The following is a 20,981-nucleotide window of genomic DNA, read 5'->3' as shown; positions in this document are numbered from 1 at the left end:
GAATAAACGATCTCAGAGATCGTTTATTCTGTGACTTCGCCACGAATTTTCGTTGTATTGTTTATGCAAGCTTTAATCTGACCCGGATTAACGGAATGTTTAATTTCATTTAAAACATCATCCTGCTTGGTATTTTCCTGGTTAAAATCACCGCAAGCGGTAGATTTATCATCAAGAAAGCGGTAGATTCAAAGATAAAACGGCAGATTTATTTTTGTATTTAAAACAACAAATAAGATTATTAGACACATCGTTTTTTTTTATTTTAAAACCTAATAAACACAAAAATATAGTTATGATCAATAAAAATTTTATTGTCGAAAATAAATACCTAACAAAAGTTCGCTAAAGTCGCCACCGTCTAAGACTTTATGAGTGGTAATACTACTTTAACATTTATACTGTATATTTTCTGTGAATCAAGAAATGTTAAAAATAAATCGACATAATACATAGTTAAATGCCAAATCATAAAATCTTAGGCGGTAAAAATTTTTCATTCCTACATATTTACAATCTGACTAAAAGTCCATATTTAATTCAGTCTGAATCAAAAAGGTAATCGGATTTTTTGTACTTATTATTAATGTTTTAGTTATAGCATTAACTGCCCTATATTTTTCATAGATAAGATATAACTGATGTATTCTTTCTAAAGCATCAGACCAAAAATACTTTTAGTGGGTAGTTTGTTCTATTGTTTTGTTTTTAATCAATTAATTTGTGAAAATTTCCTTTCAGCATTTGCGGATAAATGAGGCAAATTATTTTTCTAGCTTTAATCAGCTTCAATTGATGACTGGCATCTATTGAAGCTGTAAATAGTTAGTGTAGTTTTTTGATAATGAAAACAAATAATCATTATCTGCTACTAGCTTTGGAAAATTTGTTAATTTTATGGATTCCCATTACATTAAACAAACATAGATTTAAATTCCCAAAAATCTAACAATTTTAATTTCATTTAAAAGTTCTACTCTATCTTTATTTTCATATAAAATTTACGAGTTTTACAGGCAGTCCTGCATCAAGTTTCACCTCGGTGAAGCAGAACACACCGGTAAGTTTCCCAAATACCAAAACAACAAAAAAACTAATATATTAAAAATGGATATTTTAGTGAACCCTAACGATGTCACCCCAGAAACCACCCTTAACGTTTACCTCAGGGAACATTTTCACCTCACTGCTACTAAAAAGATGTGCAATGAGGGTGGATGTGGCTCGTGTATTGTGGCTGTGGAAGAAATTGATGAAGATGGAAATAAAAAAGTTTTTGCCGTTAATTCTGTAAGTTTTATTAAGCGGCAATCTTCTAACGTTTTGTTAAAATGTGAATTATAGTGCTTGGTTTCTATATTCTCTTGCCATGGCTGGAAAATCTTGACCAATGAGGGCATCGGCAATCCCACTAATGGATACCATGACATCCAAAAGCTCTTGGCTGATAATAATGGAAGTCAATGTGGCTTTTGCTCATCTGGAATGGTAATGAACATGTATGCCCTTCTGAAATCTGGAAAAAAGCTAACTAAGATGGAGATTGAAGATTCCTTTGGGGGGAATTTGTGTCGTTGTACAGGTTACAGACCAATTTTAACTGCTTTTAAAAAGTTGGCAATGGATGCAGGTTAATAATGGACCTAATTTTAATAAAGAAGCTTCTCTAAAGGTGTTTTTAGATATGGATATTGTGGATTTGGAGGACTTGAAGGTTAATTGTGATAGAAGTAAGTGCTTTAACAGTTGTCCTAAGGGGTGCAAGAGGGAGCCAATTATGATTGAGTATAACCAAGGAAAGTCGCAATGGGTGAAGATGTATAATTTGGAGGATTTGCTGGAAATTTTGGAAACTTCTGGGAATAAAAAGTATATGTTGGTGGCAGGGAATACAGCAAGAGGTATATCACTAGTTTCAAGCTTGTAAATATAATTATTTATCTGACTTCTTATAGGTGTTTTTTGGCCTATTGATGACTACAGTGCCGATCTCTACATAGATGTAACATCAGTAATTGAATTAACCTCTTATAATCCAACCCCAAATAATTTAGTGCTGGGAGCAAACATTACTTTGACATCAGCAATGCAAATCTTGAGAAAAGTGGCTAAAATATACACCCAGTTTATTTATTTGAATAAAATGGCAGACCATATAGACCTAGTGGCCCATGTGCCAGTAAGAAATGTATGTAACATTAAATTAAGATGACTGAATTATAAAATAAATGAAATCTTTCCAGATTGGTACATTGGCAGGTAATCTGATGATGAAACACAAACATAATGAGTTTCCTTCAGATATTTTTTTAATTTTGGAAACTGCAAATGCGGTTTTGGTTATTGGTGAGTCTCTTTATCCCATATAAGTTTATTTTAGGTAATTTTTCTTTAAATTCTAGTTGATCTGGATAAAAATGAAATTAGAGTTTCTCCTGAGAACTTTTTGAAAATTAACATGCATCAGAAGGTCTTAAAACAGATAATTTTGCCACCATACAAGTCTACAGTGGCTGATAATTTTTACTATACAACTTACAAGGTAATTTCATAAGAATAGAGTTTTCCATAGGAAATGCCCGGTTTTTGGTAAAATCTTAGTGAATAAACAGCCCAATGTCCCATTCCAGATAATGACAAGGGCTCAGAATGCCCATGCCATAGTAAACGCCGGATTTCTCTACAAATTGAGCCCTGCAGGCGATGTACAATTCGCCCGAATAGTTTATGGCGCAATCAATCCAACGTTCGTTCATGCTTCTAAAACAGAAAACTACTTGCAAGGGAAAAAACTGTTTGATAACGGTGTCTTGCAGACCGCATTTAAACTCTTAGATCAGGAAATTACTCCCGATTGGGTACTTCCCGATCCCTCTCCCGTTTTCAGGAAAAAACTCGCCATAAATCTCTTTTATAAGGTAATGTGCCATAAAACTGATTAACATTAGCGACTTGTGGGGATTTTAGGGTGTGCTGAGTATTGCTCCCACTTTTAAAATCTCTGAGAGGAATCGAAGTGGGGCGTCTTTGCTTAATAGACCAGTTTCAAGCGGGACTCAGCAGATTTGGAGCAATAAGGACCTTTATCCTCTTACACAACCCGTTACGAAGATAGAGGCTTTGGCTCAAACTTCAGGTACTTTTCAAACTAATTTTTGGAATATTTTAACTCTTTGAGTTAATTTTTAAGGCTTTATAAAAAATTCATATTTTCTCACCCATATTTATTTAACGCATTTATTTATTTAATATTTATTTATAAATATATAGGGGAGTGGACATTTCCCAATTTTATATTCAGTCCTAGCAAAATGTTCTTAGAACAAACATAGACTTTTAAGAGATTTTTAACTTCAAATTTCTTTATAACGTTCTTCTTAAGGCCAAGCCGAGTACATCCTGGACAAGCCGGATCTCCCAGGCCAACTGCACGGGATACTAATAAAAGCCCAATCCACCCCCGGTTCCGTAATCACCCAAATCGACCCCACGAAAGCCCTAAAAACCCCCGGGGTGGTGGCGTTTTTCTCCGCCAAAGACATTCCGGGCCTGAACACCATCCACGTGGAGTCCCTATGGATAATGGACACCATCGAGGAGGTGTTTTGCAGTGGTGAAGTATAGTTTATTCTTCACTTGTTATCGAATGTTTTTGTTATAAATTAGGGGTTTTAGGTGCGATTTTTTTCTCAGCCAATAGGGCTCTTGGTGGCCACCACCCACGAAATCGCTTGGCAGAGTCGGTCTTTGGTAAAAGTGACAGTGACGCCGCCTATGAATAAACCGGTTTTAAGTGTCCAGCAGGTCGTCAAGAATAATATGTCTCAGAGGATTACTCATAGAACTTCGATAGTACCTAAAACGCATGGTGAGTATATTAAGTGCGAATATGTAGAAGAAAAGCGTACAAGGGGACGTTTTTTTAGATGTACAATTAGGCTCGCTTCACACTATGATTCCGATCACGGTTCGCTCTCGGTCCGGTAAAATATTATCTAATGAAAAATAATGATTCCGTTCACACTATCCGTACCACTCACGTTTCGGTACAGTCACCGTCCAGTACCGATCCAGTTTGACGAATATTTTGCTGGAGCGTGATTGAACTTGTCGCGACTTGTATCGATAGTGTGGATGGATTTGCGTTCTCGGTTCAGTTTTTCGAAGTGTTCAACCTGTGAAGATAGTCCGCAGTTTTGCAATGGCTGAGAAATTTTAGACATTTGAAAAAGGTAAGTAATTGTATATGCTTCTTGAAATTTTATTCGAATGCAGAATAACTAAAAAATATTTAGAATATGAAATTATACAGAATATAAAATAAAAAAAATTAATATAATTCATTTTAGTTAAATGAGGAATTTATTAATTCTTATTTTTCAGATGAAATGCTTATTGAACTAGTGAAAAGTAAGCCAGGAATGTATGACTTGCAGTCACATTACTACAGTGACAATAATTATAAAAAAAAGGCGTGGGACGAAATTGAGAAAACACTAGAATGAACTGGTAAGTCAAACAATAATCATTATTAATATAAAAAAATAGTCTATATATCTTGTCTACCACATAATACCTTGCCATGGCACTGCACCTATGGGAGAATTGAAATTTTTTTAAAAATTTTCTCTAGTTTCAAATGCTTCAGTCTGTGCATTTCCGCCTTATCTTCTCAAGTTTTGTACACAATTAGTATTAGTACAGGTTGAAACATTTTCATTATTTATAGTTCCTAATAATATTATGCAAAATACAAGTAGTCAAGACGATCAAAGTTGCATTTTCAAGGTTGGCTATCATTCTTCTCTGGTAGATACGAAACGTTTGCGATAAAATACCAAAGGCACATTCAACTAATCTTCTTCCTCGACATAGACGATAATTGAAGATTCTCTTTTCGTTGTCTTCTACATTTTTTAAACCTGGATAAGGCCACATTAAATATTGTTTCAATGGAAATGCTTCATCTCCCAAAATAACATACGGAGCTAATATTTCTGTTCCTGGTAGTGGAGACTCTTCGGGAATATTCATCGTCCCATTTTCTAATCCTTTTCCGAATGCAGAATTCGCGAATATTTCTCCGTCACTATTATCCGATCCTATGGTAAAAACACCACACGTTATTTTTACCATAGGATCCAATGTCTACGGCTATAAATTTACAATTTGCGTCCACCAAAGCCAACAATACAATCGAAAATGTTTTTTTATAGTTAAACACTGTTGGCTGGAGCTTGTATAATGATATGCTTGCCATCTAATGCTCCTAAGCAATTGGGAAAATTCCACATTGTCCACATTTCATGCGCAATTTGTTGCCATTTTTCCCGAGAAGGAGCTGGAATATATTCTGCCAATAAGCTTTCATTGATTGCTGCACATACTTTTGTACTGTTGAATGGCCCAGACTGTAGCTGAAAGCAATTGTTTTATAAGAATCTCCAGTAGCCAAAAATCTGAAAACCAATGAAAAAAATTAACGTTAGATCATAATTCAATTAGTATTAATTAGTAATGACAGCCATACAATTAATTAATTGGTAAGAAATCTGCACTAAGTTTTATTATTGTATTTCTTATCTGCTTCCCTTTTTAATTACAGGTGCCAAAAATCGTTGGGAATCTTTGAGACCTCAATACCGCAAATATTTGTCGAAATTAAAAACTAAAAGTGGCCAAGCAGCACGGAAAATTTCCAAATGGCGGCATTGTGATCATATGCAATTCCTCAATGACTTTGTCAATATTGATAGGCCACGAACATCATCAATTATTGACAAAAACAGTGAGAGAATTGTTGAAGTAGAGAAAGAGGATTCACCAGGGGTGCAAACCAGCTCGGTTAGAGGCGTTGAAAATGAGGATGCTGAACCAACGAAAAATATTAGTAAGGCCACTCCGACAGCTTCAAAAGTGAAAAATAGACCAAGCCATACACAACAAGAAAATGCATCGTTCACTTTAATGAAGTACATTTTAGAAAAAAAAAAAGATCAAGAACGGGCCATACGTCCAATAGATAGTTTCTTTTCTTTGATGGCTTCTACTGTGAAAAACTTTACACCAATTGATCAGCATATGGTGAAGACGAAAATATTCACTATAGTTAGCCAAATCGAGGAAAAATACTTAACCTCAAGAGATACTCCGACTTCACAATTCTGGCCACCACCACCAACTTATCATGGTCAACGACCATCTCCTGTTCCATCTGCGTTGTCATCATCTTCATCGAATTTCTACGCCACAAACGTCGCTTCTCCACTCGATTTTTCAACACCATCCTCTCAATATTCATACATCAACAGGCAACTACTCCACTCGGATCTACATCGTCTACTACTCCACTCGCATCCACATTCGGTGATTCCATGCGTAGCCGATCGATAGTTCTAGCCTGGACACTTATCCCCGCTTCCATCGATACCTCACAACAGAAGCCGAAATCATACGAGGCGACGACCGCATCGCGATGGCAAAAATTCCGCGCTGGGGCACATATTTTGCGTTGATTCGAAATAATATTTTACTGCAGTTATTATTGTAGTTTATAGTAAGATTACGCATTTAAAATTTTAAACTACCAAACTATTTTGATACTCGCTTTGAGTTTTAAAAAGAATAAAAATTCGGTATTTAAATTAGGTGGGTAAATTAACAATTTTATTTTTAACTTACATTTTACAATCTTAATTTTATTTAGATTAATGCCTACCTCTTGCTGCATTCCTGTTTAAGCTCAGAAAAAATTAAAATAGATTTTAAATTTTTTTTGGTTTTTTTTGATTATCTTCGGAATCATTCAAATTTTCGATTTTTTAAATAAGCAACAAAAATTTGGCGTAGGTACCTACCTAATTTTGTTTTCGGCATTAACATTTTTACGAAAAAGTAATACAGAAATGCAAAAACTTTCCCATAGCAACCAAGATAACCCACAAAAGTGTCAAGAATAAGTTTTTGAAAATTTGTTTTTTTTTCCGATAATCTTCAAAACCACATAAAATATAATATATATATTTTTTATATGGCATATTCCTTTACAAGTTAATAATGTGCAACTTTGGGGTAAATTATCCATTTTCGTATTTTGAGGGTAGACGAATTTGAAACACCGTTTATGTATATTTTTCCAATAAAATAAATAATAAAAAATATTTAAAACATTTATCATATACCTAAAAATACGTAATAATAAAAAAAATATATTATCTTCTAAAATGTAAAGTCCCGCGGTATCTCACTTAGTCGTTCCACTGTACGGCGTGCGCCACCAAATCTCGGCTTCAATTTTGACGCCACGAAACCAGTGTCACGGCTAGAACTCTCGATCGGCTACGTTCCATGCCATACCCGCCACGTTATCTCCCACCATCGCCGCAATACCAACAAGTTGAAAATCAATCGTCACAAAATTTATATCAGTCACAATCCTCACATAACAATAATAATAATAATAATAATATTTAACAAATTTCTTCGCAGATTATTATATTTACTTCATTTATTAGTATTATGTTAATATTTGTTTGATTTTATTAGATACTTTTATAATAAAAATGATCACATACCTTAAACATACCAGTAATTTTTCACGTGGGGAAATAGCTTCATGAAAAGTTGTATTTTTCTTCAAAATTTATTCTTGTATTTTTCGTAGAATCATTTCAAATGTTCCAGAATCCAGTCGGCAGTACTGCAAAAATTTTTCTTCATCGTCTATTAAATGACGATACAAAGTGTGGTATTCACCTTCGGTTTTTCTATTTATTAAACTTGGATGAATCCACATTCTTCGTCTCGAAATTTTCTTTTTTCTTAATTTTTTATTTTGATTTTCCTCATCAAGCAGGATAGCCATAATAGCTAGATCTTTAGAGATTTTACCAGAGCGAGAGCGAACGAACCGTGATCGGAATCATAGTGCGAATCGAGCCTTAGAGTTTTGCACTCAGGTCCAATTATGTTCAAGAAGTAATCTGATTCTTACATAAGAACTACCTTGAAAGAAATAAATTTAAAAAAAAATGGCGAAAATCTACGCTCCAACCAAAACTGCCATCACTCCCAAATTTTGCACCCAAAACGCCTCACGTTAACCTCAAATTCATACTCAGTATATCCTCTATATTATTAACAGAAATGCTCGTTCTTTGGCAAAAAGCCTTGTATGATGATTTGAAATTACGAATATTTCTTAAAAGTATTCTCAAGAATAGGCAAAATCAAAAGAGGCTTTATTATCAATAGATATAAATTTCGTCGATAAAGCAATATATCAGTAATCAATAGAAACAACTTAAATACTTGAGGGGCTTGGGGCAATAAGATACATAAGCCACATTTTACTGAAGATTGAGATTTCTTTATCTTTTCATCAACAAGCCATTTGCAAAGGAATTTAATAAGAACTCAAATCATTTTGTCAAATATATTGGGCATTTTTAGTCAACAACAAAGCGGGCAGACAAGACAGAGATTACCATCAAACTGATAGTGAGCTTGAATGACTAATCTAAATGTAAAATAATGGGAAGTAAGTAAAATTACGGCTTAGGCCTGTTTATGCAGGTGAGCATGTGTCCTAAAAAATCAGAAGTTTTTAGGTGGTTAATGACCAATTTCTATAAAAACGGAAAAATTTAAGTTAGCAGAAGCTAATAGTTGCATACATATTTAATGGAAACTTGTTGCCATCTGAAAAAATTCAAGTATTGGATAGGCCTTTGCGACCACTCGATTCGAACCCTATAGAGAATTTTTGGCCGCACTTGAAAAATCAAATTAGAAAAAGAAACATCAAAACCCAAAATTTATTAAATGTGTATGCACTGTGTAATGAAGAGATCGTAAATTTTTTAATGATTCTTTAAGTCCTTTGATGAATGCCGGTTTTTTATTCTTTCTCTTTTCTGATCGGGAATGCTTTAATAAACCGTTGTACCATAATTATATGCAGATCTTTAATTGGATCATTTTTCAAAAAAAACATTATTCCAATTAGTATTAGTAAGGCACAATTGGTAAAACTTATTGTGTTATATGCGTAATAAAAATTCTCTTTATTCTGAATTTTGTTGCCCTAATTGCGGGAGAGTTGAGGCCATTTGACAAAAATAATAAATTAAAGTGGATGAAAATTCTAAAATGCATGTGGGATCTTTGATGATTTGGTTTGATTCTCAAGAATAGTGAATAATTACTCTATATCATTGTAAAAAAAATATGAAAATATTACCAGTGGCTCCCAAGTTACGCCCAAAATTGTTTGACAAAAACGTTTCTTACGTTTAACTGTGCAATTCTCATTGAATTCTTGTCCAGGCACATGTTGAACTCAAACAAAGTTGTTGTTTACTAATTCTAGCCTTTCAATGTTCTAAGTTTGAGACATTCTTAGACATTTGAAAATCCTATCAAAGCCTCTCGTCAATATATGACCATATGGCCTTTCAATGTTCTGAGCTTATTTATTGTTATTAAGTATGACGTAAAAGTCAAAGACCTTAGCCCGCACGAAGTCCATACTTGAAACCATTGGATTTTTGCATATGGGAATACATAAAATAAATTGCTCAGAAAAATAAAATAATCAGAGGAGGGCAATTAATGGTAAAAACATTAACTGCTGCTGAAGATTTGGCGACCTTTCAGTAGAAGAATTTTGAAATGTATTGGGACAAAAGGAGATTATGTCGATCATTTATTTATTTATGATTCTCTTTACAAACACTGAGCAGACAGTAATTACATGTAAAGGCAGCAACAAAAATTAAATTAAAACCTTAAAATACTACAAAATACAACGAAAAACAAAATTAAAATAAATAAAAATATAACATGGTTTGTAATAAAAAAATATATAGGATACCACTGTATCTATATATTTTTAAGGGTCAGCCTTAGATCTGCAGAAGACATATTAAATAAATCCACATGAACTTGATTAAGGAACTGGTTCGTAATTGCCATCACATTATTCATTGGAGACACACTATCAGAAATAACACAAAATAAATTGTGTGGAGAATCCTTAAATTGACTTTTGGTACATTTATTTTGATGAAGTTTATAAGATCACAGTTACAGTATTTAATGTTATTTATAATAAAGAACAAATATATCACCGCTTGTTGTTTTCTCCTACCCAAAAGAGATTCCATCATAAAAGTCTTAAGCATACTCGTATATGAGATCATATAAGGATATTTATTGTGCTTTTTAACATAGAGATACCTGGCAAATCTTTTTTGAACTTTTTCAATTTGATCAATATGTGTTGTTGTCATAGGCATCCAGATATGTGACGCATATTCCAGGTGCGGTCTCACCAAGACATTATATAATCTTATTATCTTAGAACATTGAAAGGCTAGAAGTAGCATGCCGTGGAACTATGGGCAGGTTTGTTTGCTTGCAACATCTCTGATGCAATGATGCCAAGTGCTTATAGAGAAATGGCAAAAATCACTTTATAATATCATAAAAATTTTCAGTTGTTTCCGAAGGCACAAAACAATACTACTGCTCCCCTTTAATAAAATATCAAGCATTTTTTAAAAATAAATTTGATAAGATACTCTATATCGAAGTCAATATAAGTTAAGTAAATGAAAATAAAGTACGAAGAAACGAGAAAACGGTAATGGCATCGCAACGCCGCTCGATCGCATTGTTTATGTCACAGATACAAGCACTCTTTACCAGTGACGTCGTCAACAAATATTTACCTGATAAATTTTTATTAATTAATAATTAAAGAGTTTGAGTATAAGTAATATTACCATTTATGAGCTATTTATGTGTTTTTTTTAATGGACTTCATTAGAGGAAGGTCCTAATGAAAGGCAGCATTTTTATGGAAATTAAATATTTTATTAATATAATATTATAGATTTCTTAATAAATCATGTTTTAAGACACAAATTTTTAACATTTTGCAAAAATTTATTGTTATTGTTATATTGGACAAAACTCAGTTTTACATCACTTACTTACATCACATAATATATACTTCTATGCTGCTGACTTTTTCAAAGGGACAGTATTGCTTCAGCGGAAAAAGTTAAAACTACAAGGATGTTCAAATTGTGAAGGAGTTGCAGGTTTTTTGTAGGTTATAAGATTTTTATTATGAGTATTTAGCCTGTATAATGGTTTTGAGACATTTAATAGTGACCTATATAATACCTAAGACCAAATATTATATCATATTAATTTATACTAAAAAACAAAGCTAAGAATAAAGACTATGTACAATAGATTAGATTAGAGAGTTTATTAGTAGTAATATACAAACAAGTGCTTTTACAAGTCAAATAAAATATGTAGTATGTTGGGCTTTTCCATAAAATCATGTTATTATTTCATGTAAGTATTTTAATAATGACTTGAGACATCTAATTCAATTTCTTTAGCGCAAATTTGCTTGTTGCAATCTTCGAATTTTAATTTTTTGTTCTTTATTTTTTTTCCATAATCTGGTAACAAGTGATTAAGCTCTTGAAACGGTGGAATCATCAGTGCTTAGGTCCTCAGGATATCATTTTGATTTTACCCTAGAATAATATACATAAAAATATAGTATTACCAAAATTAAAAAGAAAAAATTAAAAAAATGTATTATGATAATCCAATTGATCAATAAAATGTATGTTATAGAGAATCTTTGTAATGTCATACATTTGATTAATTGCATTTAATTAAACAAATATAATACAATAAAATACCATATCACTTTTAAATAAGATATATAGAATAGGATGATATGGCATAAAACTAGTAGTCTATTTTGAGTGTATTTATACCTTTTCCTTGGCAGAGTCAGGGAATGTGTAGCAGTTAAACAAAAACGGCTTGGATGAGAAATAGTAATTGTTGACCTAGACTCCACGGTTACTGTAGAACTATAATTCTCAGATGCAGTTATTGTTGATGATGAATGATCAGATCTGTAATTATACAAAATTTGCTGTATCAAGAATATTAATCTATTTTAATTATCCATACGTGTCTATATTAGCTTCACTGTTTGTACTATATACCATTTTGAAAGCTAAAGAAGTTTTTGCACTCTTCAGGAAAGCTACCCCTGTAGCTTTGAAGGGTAAATCACTTGGTGAATTAACTGAATTATTGGCTGCTGTGTTTTTAACCAGTGCATCAGAAATCCTAGTAAAACAATAGTTTTACACACATACCTAATTTAATAAGTATTAGGTATAAATAAATCTTATATGAGTAACACTAATACTTTTTGTGAAGAAGCTGTATGTTTTACAACATAGCCCAAGCACAAGTTTTAAAAGGTTGTTTTTTTAGCTTACATAATGTAGTAAATAAAAGCATGCAAACCTTTATCAATAATTCTAAGGTAAAATATACTCATACCTATAAATATACTAGAAAAATATATTTTAAAAAATTACCTTTGAGGTAGAGCTGATTTTTTTAATAAAGTCTGGCTACTGATAATATTATCTCCCTTATATCACTTCTAAGGATGTGATCTGAACAAACAAATATGTTCTTTTTAAATGTGTTGATTTCCATTAATGAAACCCATTGTTCCCTTTGGGCATAATCATTGGGCAATCTATAATAAGTATTTGATATTTAATCAAAAAGCAGGAAAAAATTACAGTAATAAATTAATATGTGGTGCCAATTACTATATATATTATTGTAAGTTGCAATAAGGTAAAACAAAAAAAATTATGGAACAAATTTTAAAGAAAGACAAAATTAACTTTATACATAGATATCAAACTATATATAGATAGGTACATAGGTATTATGCATTTTTTCTGCCAAAACAACAAAAAAAACATAAAATCCTGTAATAAAACCAGGGACAAAATTCTAGTTTTATATCTTTTATAGCCTATTAATAGATGAATATGTTCAAAAAAATATTTAGATTTAAAAATATAAATATGTTGGTATTTTACGCACACTTTCACATTCAAATTTTTATTAGGTTTATATCTATAAGATCCCCTATTCTACGTTTATGATGATGGTTACCCCATGATGTGATGTTATGAAAGTATCGGTACTTACTTGTGAAAAGATCGGCTTGAATCACGTTTTTATCATGATGCGACACAAACGACACAAGTTTTTGCCATCCTAGCAATTTAAAAAAACACTAAAACGTGGCCTTTTTTCCTTTTTAAACCAAAAATTAAAGAAAATACACGAATCCCGAATATAAACAAAAAGCCGTTTGACAGATGACACAACGCGTATGGTTTAGGCGCTTAAGCTCCGGTGTTGTCGCTTCAAATTTCTTAGAAGCAGTTTTAGGGATAAGAATGTTAATAATTTTGTTTTTTTTTTTGCTTAAGGATATTATATTTATTCTTAAAATAGGTTAATTGTAGTATTTATACTTTTTATTTTAAATTTTCCTATAAAATATAACAGAAATAAGTTACATTAACGTTATAATGTTTGTTAAAATATAGCTAAAAATTTCCTCCGTTGGAAATTTGTGTCGACTTGACAACAGAGAATCAGCACATATGTTTGTAAATAAAACACCCCTCTTGCCCCTGTGCACATGTTGGACTCAAACAAAGTTGTTGTTTACTAATTCTAGCCTTTCAATGTTCTAAGCTTATTATAGTTGGTATTTCAAGATTCTTGCTGTTTCTAGTTATAAAACCCAAAGATTTAAGAGCCTTTTGTATAATGTACATGAAATGATTATTGAACTTGAAATTCGAATTAAAAACAACACCCGACTCTGGTTTCAATGAAACGGTTTAATTTAATGCCGCTGATATGATAGTTATTCTCTACTGGATTGATTTTTCTTGTATATGATACTACAGAACATTTATTAACATTCAATAGGTTTTGAACCAGTTACTAACTAATACTCTCAATATCCAACTGGAGGCTGTCGCAGTCTTCACGTGATGTAACAGTCTTAAAGAATTTGAAATCATCCGCGACCAATAAGCCTGCCGAGGAGAGGCAGACGCGTAATGAGTTAATAAAGCTTATAAAAAAAAATAAAGGCCCTAGGTTACTACCCTGGGGCACTCCGGAGGTGGGGACAAAGCTCTCAGGCACACATCCTCCCACTCTCTCCAGCTGCACCCTGTCCGACAGATAAGATCGCAAAAAACAATAGGCATCCTCAGATATGCCTAATCTAACCAATTCATTCAGCAGCAAATCATGTTTAACCTTATTGAATGCCTTCTCACAGTCTGGATAAATAACATCTAATTGGTTCTTATTTAATATGGCTTCAGCTATATGCTCCGAAAGTACTGTAAGATTTGTTACTCTGGACTTATCTGTTATAAACCCATTTACTGGAAAATATTCATATTTTTTATTTTTAAATTATTTATATTTTATCATTTATGCGAAGTATAATAAAGCAGTTTAAATAGCTTATGAATGTTATTTTCTTTGAGTATACCTTTTTTAAGAAAAATTGTTTGCACAATACATATTTTAAATTGGGTTTATTTCTGGGGCAAAATTCCAATTATACTATGAATTTCTAGGCTCAGATGTTCAACGAGTAATAAAAGGCGAATCCTACATAAACACCCAATACCATTTCCACATGGAGAACCAAAACTGTTTGGTTATCCCCACCGAGGACGGTCTACAAGTTCACGCCGGCACCCAATGGATGGATCACACCCAAGCGGTGATCTCGCGAGTCCTGAAAATTCCCTCACAAAAGTAAACATCGAATTATTTACAAACGTAAATACTAATTTATGATTACAGGATCAGCGTTATTGTAAGACGTTTGGGCGGCGCATTCGGTGCGAAATTAACCAGAAACCCGTTTTGTTCGGCGGCAGCCGCCCTGGCCGCCTGGAAACTCCAAAAACCGGTCAGTATCTGGATGAGTTTGAGCGATAACATGGATATTATTGGCAAACGGTTTCCGCTTTATGCCAAATACGATGTAGGAGTGAACGCTAAGGGTGTCGTACAGTATCTTGAGGTATATTTATTTATTTATTTATTTATCTTCCAACGAGCAATTGTAACAATATAAAACATTTTACAAGAGAAGAAAAACTTAACCTACACTACACATTGCACAAAAATCATAATAATACCTGATAAAAACCTTAAAAATAGATAGGGTACTATTTGACTTACATGTTTTCACATCACAGAATAAATTCACAGAACATTGGTTTTCAACAGTCTTAAAAAATCTATTCTATTAGTAAAACAATTCAACTAATCCGAGTACTGGTTAGCGAGTTTACCTGCCCTGGTAACAAAGGAATTGTTTCCATAATTGGTTCGGTGGGATGGAATATGGAACGAGGGTGTCTGACGGGTCTGCCTATAAGGAACATGTAGACCAATTTTACCGAGTATATCTGGGCAGCAAGATCCAGAATGGAGAATGTCATAGAAGACTAACAGGTCACGATGTTTATGACGACTTTGGAGAGTATGGATATTAAGTTCAGACTCAAACTCGTGGTAGATAATAGGAAGTGGAACATTGCTTTTGAACGCAATGTATCTTAAGAATTTATGCTAAACCTGTTCAATCATCTGAATGTGTTTGTTATAATGAGGTGACCAAATACATGAACCATGCTCTAGGTGAGGACGAACTAGTGCACAGTAAAGAAACTTAATAGAAGTAGACATTACTTGGAAATCTCTGGTGCACCTCTTAATAAAACCCAGCATTTGCAAAGCCTTTAATACAGTTGTTGTGATATGAAGAGAAAAATTTAACTGGGAGTCCAAAGTTATACCAAGGTCTTTTACACTAGATAACACTCCCAGAGGAGTGGCATTAATAGTATAAATATGATTAAGCTGGCCTGTACCTCGAGAGAATAGTATGCAATGACAATTACTGGTATTCAATTCAAACCATATTATTAGCGGTGCACCAACCAGCAAGCCTATTTAAGTCAAACTGAAGTTTCAGGTAATCATCCAAATTTGAGACTCTACGGTAAACCTTAAGGTCATCCGCAAATTTCAGTTAGTAGCTATTCATGAAACAACTTCCAATATCATTGATGAAGATGCTAAAAAGCAACGGCCCCAGGTGGGATCCTTGGGGAACACCAGACGGAGTCTGTACCTCATTTAATTCAAAATTGCACAGTTTAACAATCTCCCTACGTTTAGATAAGTAGCTCTTCAGCCACATATATAGGGGACCGGTAAGGCCTTACTTGCTTAGTTTGCTTAACAAAAATGCATGATTGACGCGGTCAAAAGCTTTACTGAAGTCCGTATACACTGCATGTACATGACAACCCTCCTCAAAAGACTGTAAAAGTGAGAATATTCAGCTCGGAAGACCGCCCTGACATAAAACCAAATTGTCTGTCATTAATTACAACATCAAGATGACGCACCAAAAAACCATAAACAATCCTCTCAAAAAGGTTTGGGATAGAACTAGAGGTTAGAGGTTGAGATAGAATTGGTCTATAATTCTTGACCTGTATGCTGTGTGGACTTTAACAGATTGACTATATCAATACCAGAAGAGCATTTAACCTTTTTTGTAAAATATTTCTTGAGGGGCCTTTTTTATTGTTTACAAATTTCCAAAAATTTCGCAGATTATTCCTAAGATATTGCTCTGTAAGAAACACATATTCATCATAACAGTGTTTTTTTTAAATTTTTCATCTTGACCGTAGAACCGAAAAAGCAGGATAATCGGCATCCAGTTGTCAGTTTAAAAATCTTTTGTGTGCCCTCTTCTTTGCAACTGTTAACTCTTTTAACTCTGATGAAAATCAATATGGAATTTTTTTAGCGGAATATTTCTTTAAAGGAACAAAGCAGTCAATACATAATTTCATAGAATACATTTAACATATCGTTCAAAGCTAAATTCGTCGTAACAGTGTATCCCAGTCAAATTGCGATAGGAAATCCAAAATGGTATCCCAGTCGACCGAATTAAAGTCTCTATAGGAACTACAGCCAGTCATTTTACTTGAATTTCTGTTAAGACCACACTTCACACAACAGTACACTGGAAAATCTGCCATGGAAACAACTACATCTACAAAAGGTGCCAATACCAAGTCCAGAATTGAGCCAGTATCATTTGAAATATGGTTGACTTGAAATAAATTATACAGTATAGGGCACAAAGACCAGACACTGTCTGGACAGATTCGACTTCACCAGGTGATGCTGAGGCCAGAGGCACAGCAGTTGATCCGAGTTCCTCGTCCAACCATCGGCAGTGAGGTAGATTAAAATCGCCCACAACCAACAATTGACAATAAGGAAGTCCGTCCACCAGTCCCTCCAAATCCTCCACAAAAATAGCATACTTGTTAGAGTGGCTTCTGGGCGGAAAATATGAAGTAGCCACTAATAGCTGATGGCTTCCTGAGCCTACACAAACAAACAGTGCCTCAATTTCCTTACTTGATGATAAAACCCGAGTGGTCTCATTTAAGACAATTATATGATATTGAGTCAAGCTTGGTTCGTAATTCGTAAACCCCTCACGTTTTGATAATAGACCATCAATGGGAACTAAAGAAGCGGCACATTCAGTTTTTTAAAGTTTTTTTGGAAACAATTTTAGGAATCCCTGCAAAATACTTAATAACTAGATCCTTTTTACCTTTTCTTTGTCTCTCCTTCAACTTGCTCTTTAACTCATTTAGATCCTTTCTCTGTTGAAGTGTAAGATCAGCTTCAATGTAGTCCTGTCCAGATTTCTTTTGCCTCTCAAAACCCTTACTACTTCCTCGTTGCTACTTAATTCGACTCTAAGGGACGTATGTCCATTCTTATTTTTCTGGCCAACTCTGGTCGCACTACGAATCTGTGTTTGTCATCTAGTGATACTATCCAGTAAGTCTTTGGCGCGGGTGCTATCATCATTATCCCCAGAAAAATTTTAAAAAGCATTATGCTTGTTTGCTTTTTCTGTCGTCCGGACATTTCCTGTATGAGATTATCACTTACCGATGGAGTGGTAGGCAAGCTGGTTGGTTGAGGCTATTGTAATAATTTAATATCGTTCCTGATGCCATTCAAGGATGATAAAAAAGCAACATTTAAGAGTTTTACCTCTTCTTTAGTTTCATTGATCATGGAGCCAACTTCTAAACACTTATCTGTTTTGTTTTTAATATCCTGAACTTTAGTTTCCAAGTTTGAAATACGATTCACCAAGCCAAACAGGTCAATAAGCAATTATTTAAAAAAAACAATTTTAACTTTCAAATAGAACAAGAAATAGCAATCTTTATAGGATCTCGGAAATAGGGGACGAGAACACACACCACTAAGCCAAAACTAACTATTCATATTCAATTTAAAGAAAGATTTAGTGAAAAGTTCACAAAAATTATCAGAGGCCAACAAATAAACAAAAGTGAGGTTAGGTCTATAATCGCTATAAGTGTGTCGTTTCTTCTTGATATAAATTAAACTCAATTATAAACTTCCAGGCGAATTTATATAGTGATTTCGGAGTGGGAGGTAACGAACCACTCGATCCCTATATTATCCCGAGCTTCCAGAACTGCTATAACAGTGACACATGGACATTTGATACTTATACTGTAAAAACTGACTTGCCGGCCTTCTGTTATACCAGGGCTCCAGGTGAACGAGGAAAGGTTTTCCGTTAAAATTACCCTTTTTAAGATATTTTGTTGCTTTCCAGGTACTTTGGAAGGTACGGCCGCCATTGAAACCATTATGGAGCATATCGCGTGTGAAATGAATCTGGATCCGTTGGACGTCAGAAAGATTAATATGAACGCAAAGGAAAATGCCGTTTTGCTTGATTTTATCGATGATATGTTGAAGAATGATGACGTGGTTAAGAGGAGGAAGAATGTGGAGCTGTTTAATAAGGTAAGGAGTAACAGATCCAAGGACTTTTTTTTTGTTTAGTCGAGGCTCTGACTTTTTCTTATTTTCAAGGACAGCTCAATGATAATCACTCTGTATATAGACCGATTTAGCCCTGTATAAATTGGTATTGAATATAACCTTAGACTCAAGGTTTTATGCCAGTTTTAATCAGGAGAGATTTTCTGTTTGTTTATATGCCCTCATAGTCAATGCGCTGTATTTTTCTTATTTTTAAGGGTAGTTCAATGAAAATATCTCTGTATATAGTCTGATTTATGTTCTTTCTAAATTGGTGTTAAATATAAACCTAAAGCCAAGGGTTTTATGAGTATCCCAATTTTAGTCGGAAGGAATTATGCATATTTAGCATTATTATTACGCTGTGTCTTGCCTCCCGGTTCCGATGTCCGCATAAATCTCGGTATGTATTGATGACATAATAATATTTCGCCGGTGTTTCTATAAATCCCGTTAGATTTTATAAAATAATTAGACACTATTTCAATATTATTTTCAAAATTTGTATAGTATAGTTTAATTTTAAATTCTATTAAAAAACTTTTGAGTACAGAAACAGATGCTACAAAAAATAAAATGATTTATTCTTTAAACAACAAAAAAATACAAACAGAAATTGTAATAAAATTTAAAAATAATTTTTTTTTACAAAAGGCGCAAAACCAAGTTTTTGGCTTCTTTTTCAATGTAGTACATTTAATATGTCGTTTAAGTAGGCATAAACTACAAGTTATTTTTTCTTCTTTAGACGATATATCATAGCCACATACAGAGCAAATTAAAGGACGTTGATTTTTTCTTACATAACGTTGTGACCAAATTCCATGCATCATCTTTAAAAAACGTTCTATAATATAAAAATAAAAACTTGTAATATTATATAGAAACCATATTTAAGGCATGGTTACCTACCTTATTAAACTAATGTCTACATATTCATCTAGAATTGAATGAGGAACTCTTTCTATGTCGGTCTTAACAAAAGTTTTCTCAATAAGCACAGTACTGTCAATTGTTTCTGAAAGATTCTTTTCTACCACCCAGCTTAGAATTCTCTTCTGTTTTTCTTGAAAATGTAATCGATTAAAAGGAACTATACGATTGTTTTTCTTTGGTATTCCAATGGCAGTTAAATCCGCGCCCTTTGGTCGACCTCGTCGTTTAATGACTTTCGGAAGCTTGATATTTTGTAAAATTATAATCTTATTTTCTAAAAATGATTTGTTACGGATTTTTTTTTAATAAATAAAAGATTACTTGGAATTTACCTTTAGGTGTATCTGTCAAAACCTCAGTTTGAACATCAAACTCTTCAGAAACTGAATTACCTTCTGTATACGCCATACTATTTAATTCATTAGTGGCTTCACTTGAAAAAGGGGTATAGTGAAATATGTGTAATGGACAAAAAAATATTTTAAGCTTACCATAATTTTGATGTAAATCGTTCTGTTCCAAATCGTAGTTTTCCTCTATAGCATTAACATTAGTTTCGCCAGAATATATTATTTCCATATCGTTAATATTAAACGTGTCTTGAACACTTTGATTTTGCAGCTGAGGCTAAAATTCAACATTATTATGTGTGGGGGTGAGAACAATAAATTTATGAGAGAAAAAGGATAATAAAAATGAACATACCATAGGCTGTTACTCCCGCTACCGGCCGGTATTTTTGATAATCGGCAAGGTTTTACGGGATTAGTTACTTAATTTGAGTACTAATGAAGTATACATTCAAAATGCATCGAATACATGAAAATGGTTCCCTTTTAAGTGCTTGTCCACTCCTCTCACGTCTGGTTCCTCGTTCATTTTTAGGAGGGGAATGAGGAATTTTGGTGTTAGCGAGCAGACATATTCTTAGATATAGGGGTCATTTAAAATTCACTTAGAGAAGTGAGATTAATATAAGTATTTAAACAATTATTACCGGTAAGTAATGCTAATGCCATTACTGAATATTATGGTAATATAAAAATAAATATGTATAACGAAAAAGGGCCCATAAGGTCTTACTCAGAAAAATTTCCTTTACTTACTAGGCAAAATAATTTCGTCCTTAGTATCTTCATTTTTAATTTTTAAAACTA

At 33.3% G+C, this 20,981-nt stretch overlaps 1 protein-coding gene and 2 long non-coding RNA genes across 4 annotated transcripts in view; 1 reads left to right on the top strand and 2 right to left on the bottom strand.

Annotated features, from left to right (window-relative positions):
- Window positions 1-20,981, top strand: part of LOC126745822 (xanthine dehydrogenase-like) — a 60,013-nt gene that overhangs the window by 8,554 nt on the left and 30,478 nt on the right. For both annotated transcript variants that reach the window (XM_050453840.1, XM_050453845.1), the window contains exons 2-16: window positions 1,017-1,060; window positions 1,121-1,290; window positions 1,345-1,630; window positions 1,683-1,901; window positions 1,956-2,188; window positions 2,244-2,346; window positions 2,403-2,542; window positions 2,631-2,918; window positions 2,968-3,136; window positions 3,383-3,618; window positions 3,676-3,868; window positions 14,532-14,715; window positions 14,764-14,986; window positions 18,459-18,615; window positions 18,677-18,870. In XM_050453840.1, coding sequence (XP_050309797.1) covers window positions 1,017-1,060; window positions 1,121-1,290; window positions 1,345-1,630; window positions 1,683-1,901; window positions 1,956-2,188; window positions 2,244-2,346; window positions 2,403-2,542; window positions 2,631-2,918; window positions 2,968-3,136; window positions 3,383-3,618; window positions 3,676-3,868; window positions 14,532-14,715; window positions 14,764-14,986; window positions 18,459-18,615; window positions 18,677-18,870 — 2,839 coding nt within the window. The remainder of the gene's footprint in view (window positions 1-1,016; window positions 1,061-1,120; window positions 1,291-1,344; window positions 1,631-1,682; window positions 1,902-1,955; window positions 2,189-2,243; window positions 2,347-2,402; window positions 2,543-2,630; window positions 2,919-2,967; window positions 3,137-3,382; window positions 3,619-3,675; window positions 3,869-14,531; window positions 14,716-14,763; window positions 14,987-18,458; window positions 18,616-18,676; window positions 18,871-20,981) is intronic.
- On the bottom strand, window positions 11,227-12,620 carry LOC126745849 (uncharacterized). The gene is made up of 4 exons (XR_007663737.1): window positions 12,432-12,620; window positions 12,013-12,174; window positions 11,811-11,954; window positions 11,227-11,561 (listed from the first exon to the last, which is right to left on the bottom strand). It is a non-coding gene; the product is annotated as an uncharacterized LOC126745849 (long non-coding RNA).
- Window positions 20,157-20,448, bottom strand: LOC126745854 (uncharacterized). The gene is made up of 2 exons (XR_007663738.1): window positions 20,316-20,448; window positions 20,157-20,257 (listed from the first exon to the last, which is right to left on the bottom strand). It is a non-coding gene; the product is annotated as an uncharacterized LOC126745854 (long non-coding RNA).

This window comes from Anthonomus grandis, chromosome 1, assembly GCF_022605725.1.
Source record: "Anthonomus grandis grandis chromosome 1, icAntGran1.3, whole genome shotgun sequence".
NCBI lineage: Eukaryota > Metazoa > Arthropoda > Insecta > Coleoptera > Curculionidae > Anthonomus > Anthonomus grandis.
This window is presented reverse-complemented; position numbering and strand designations above follow the sequence as displayed.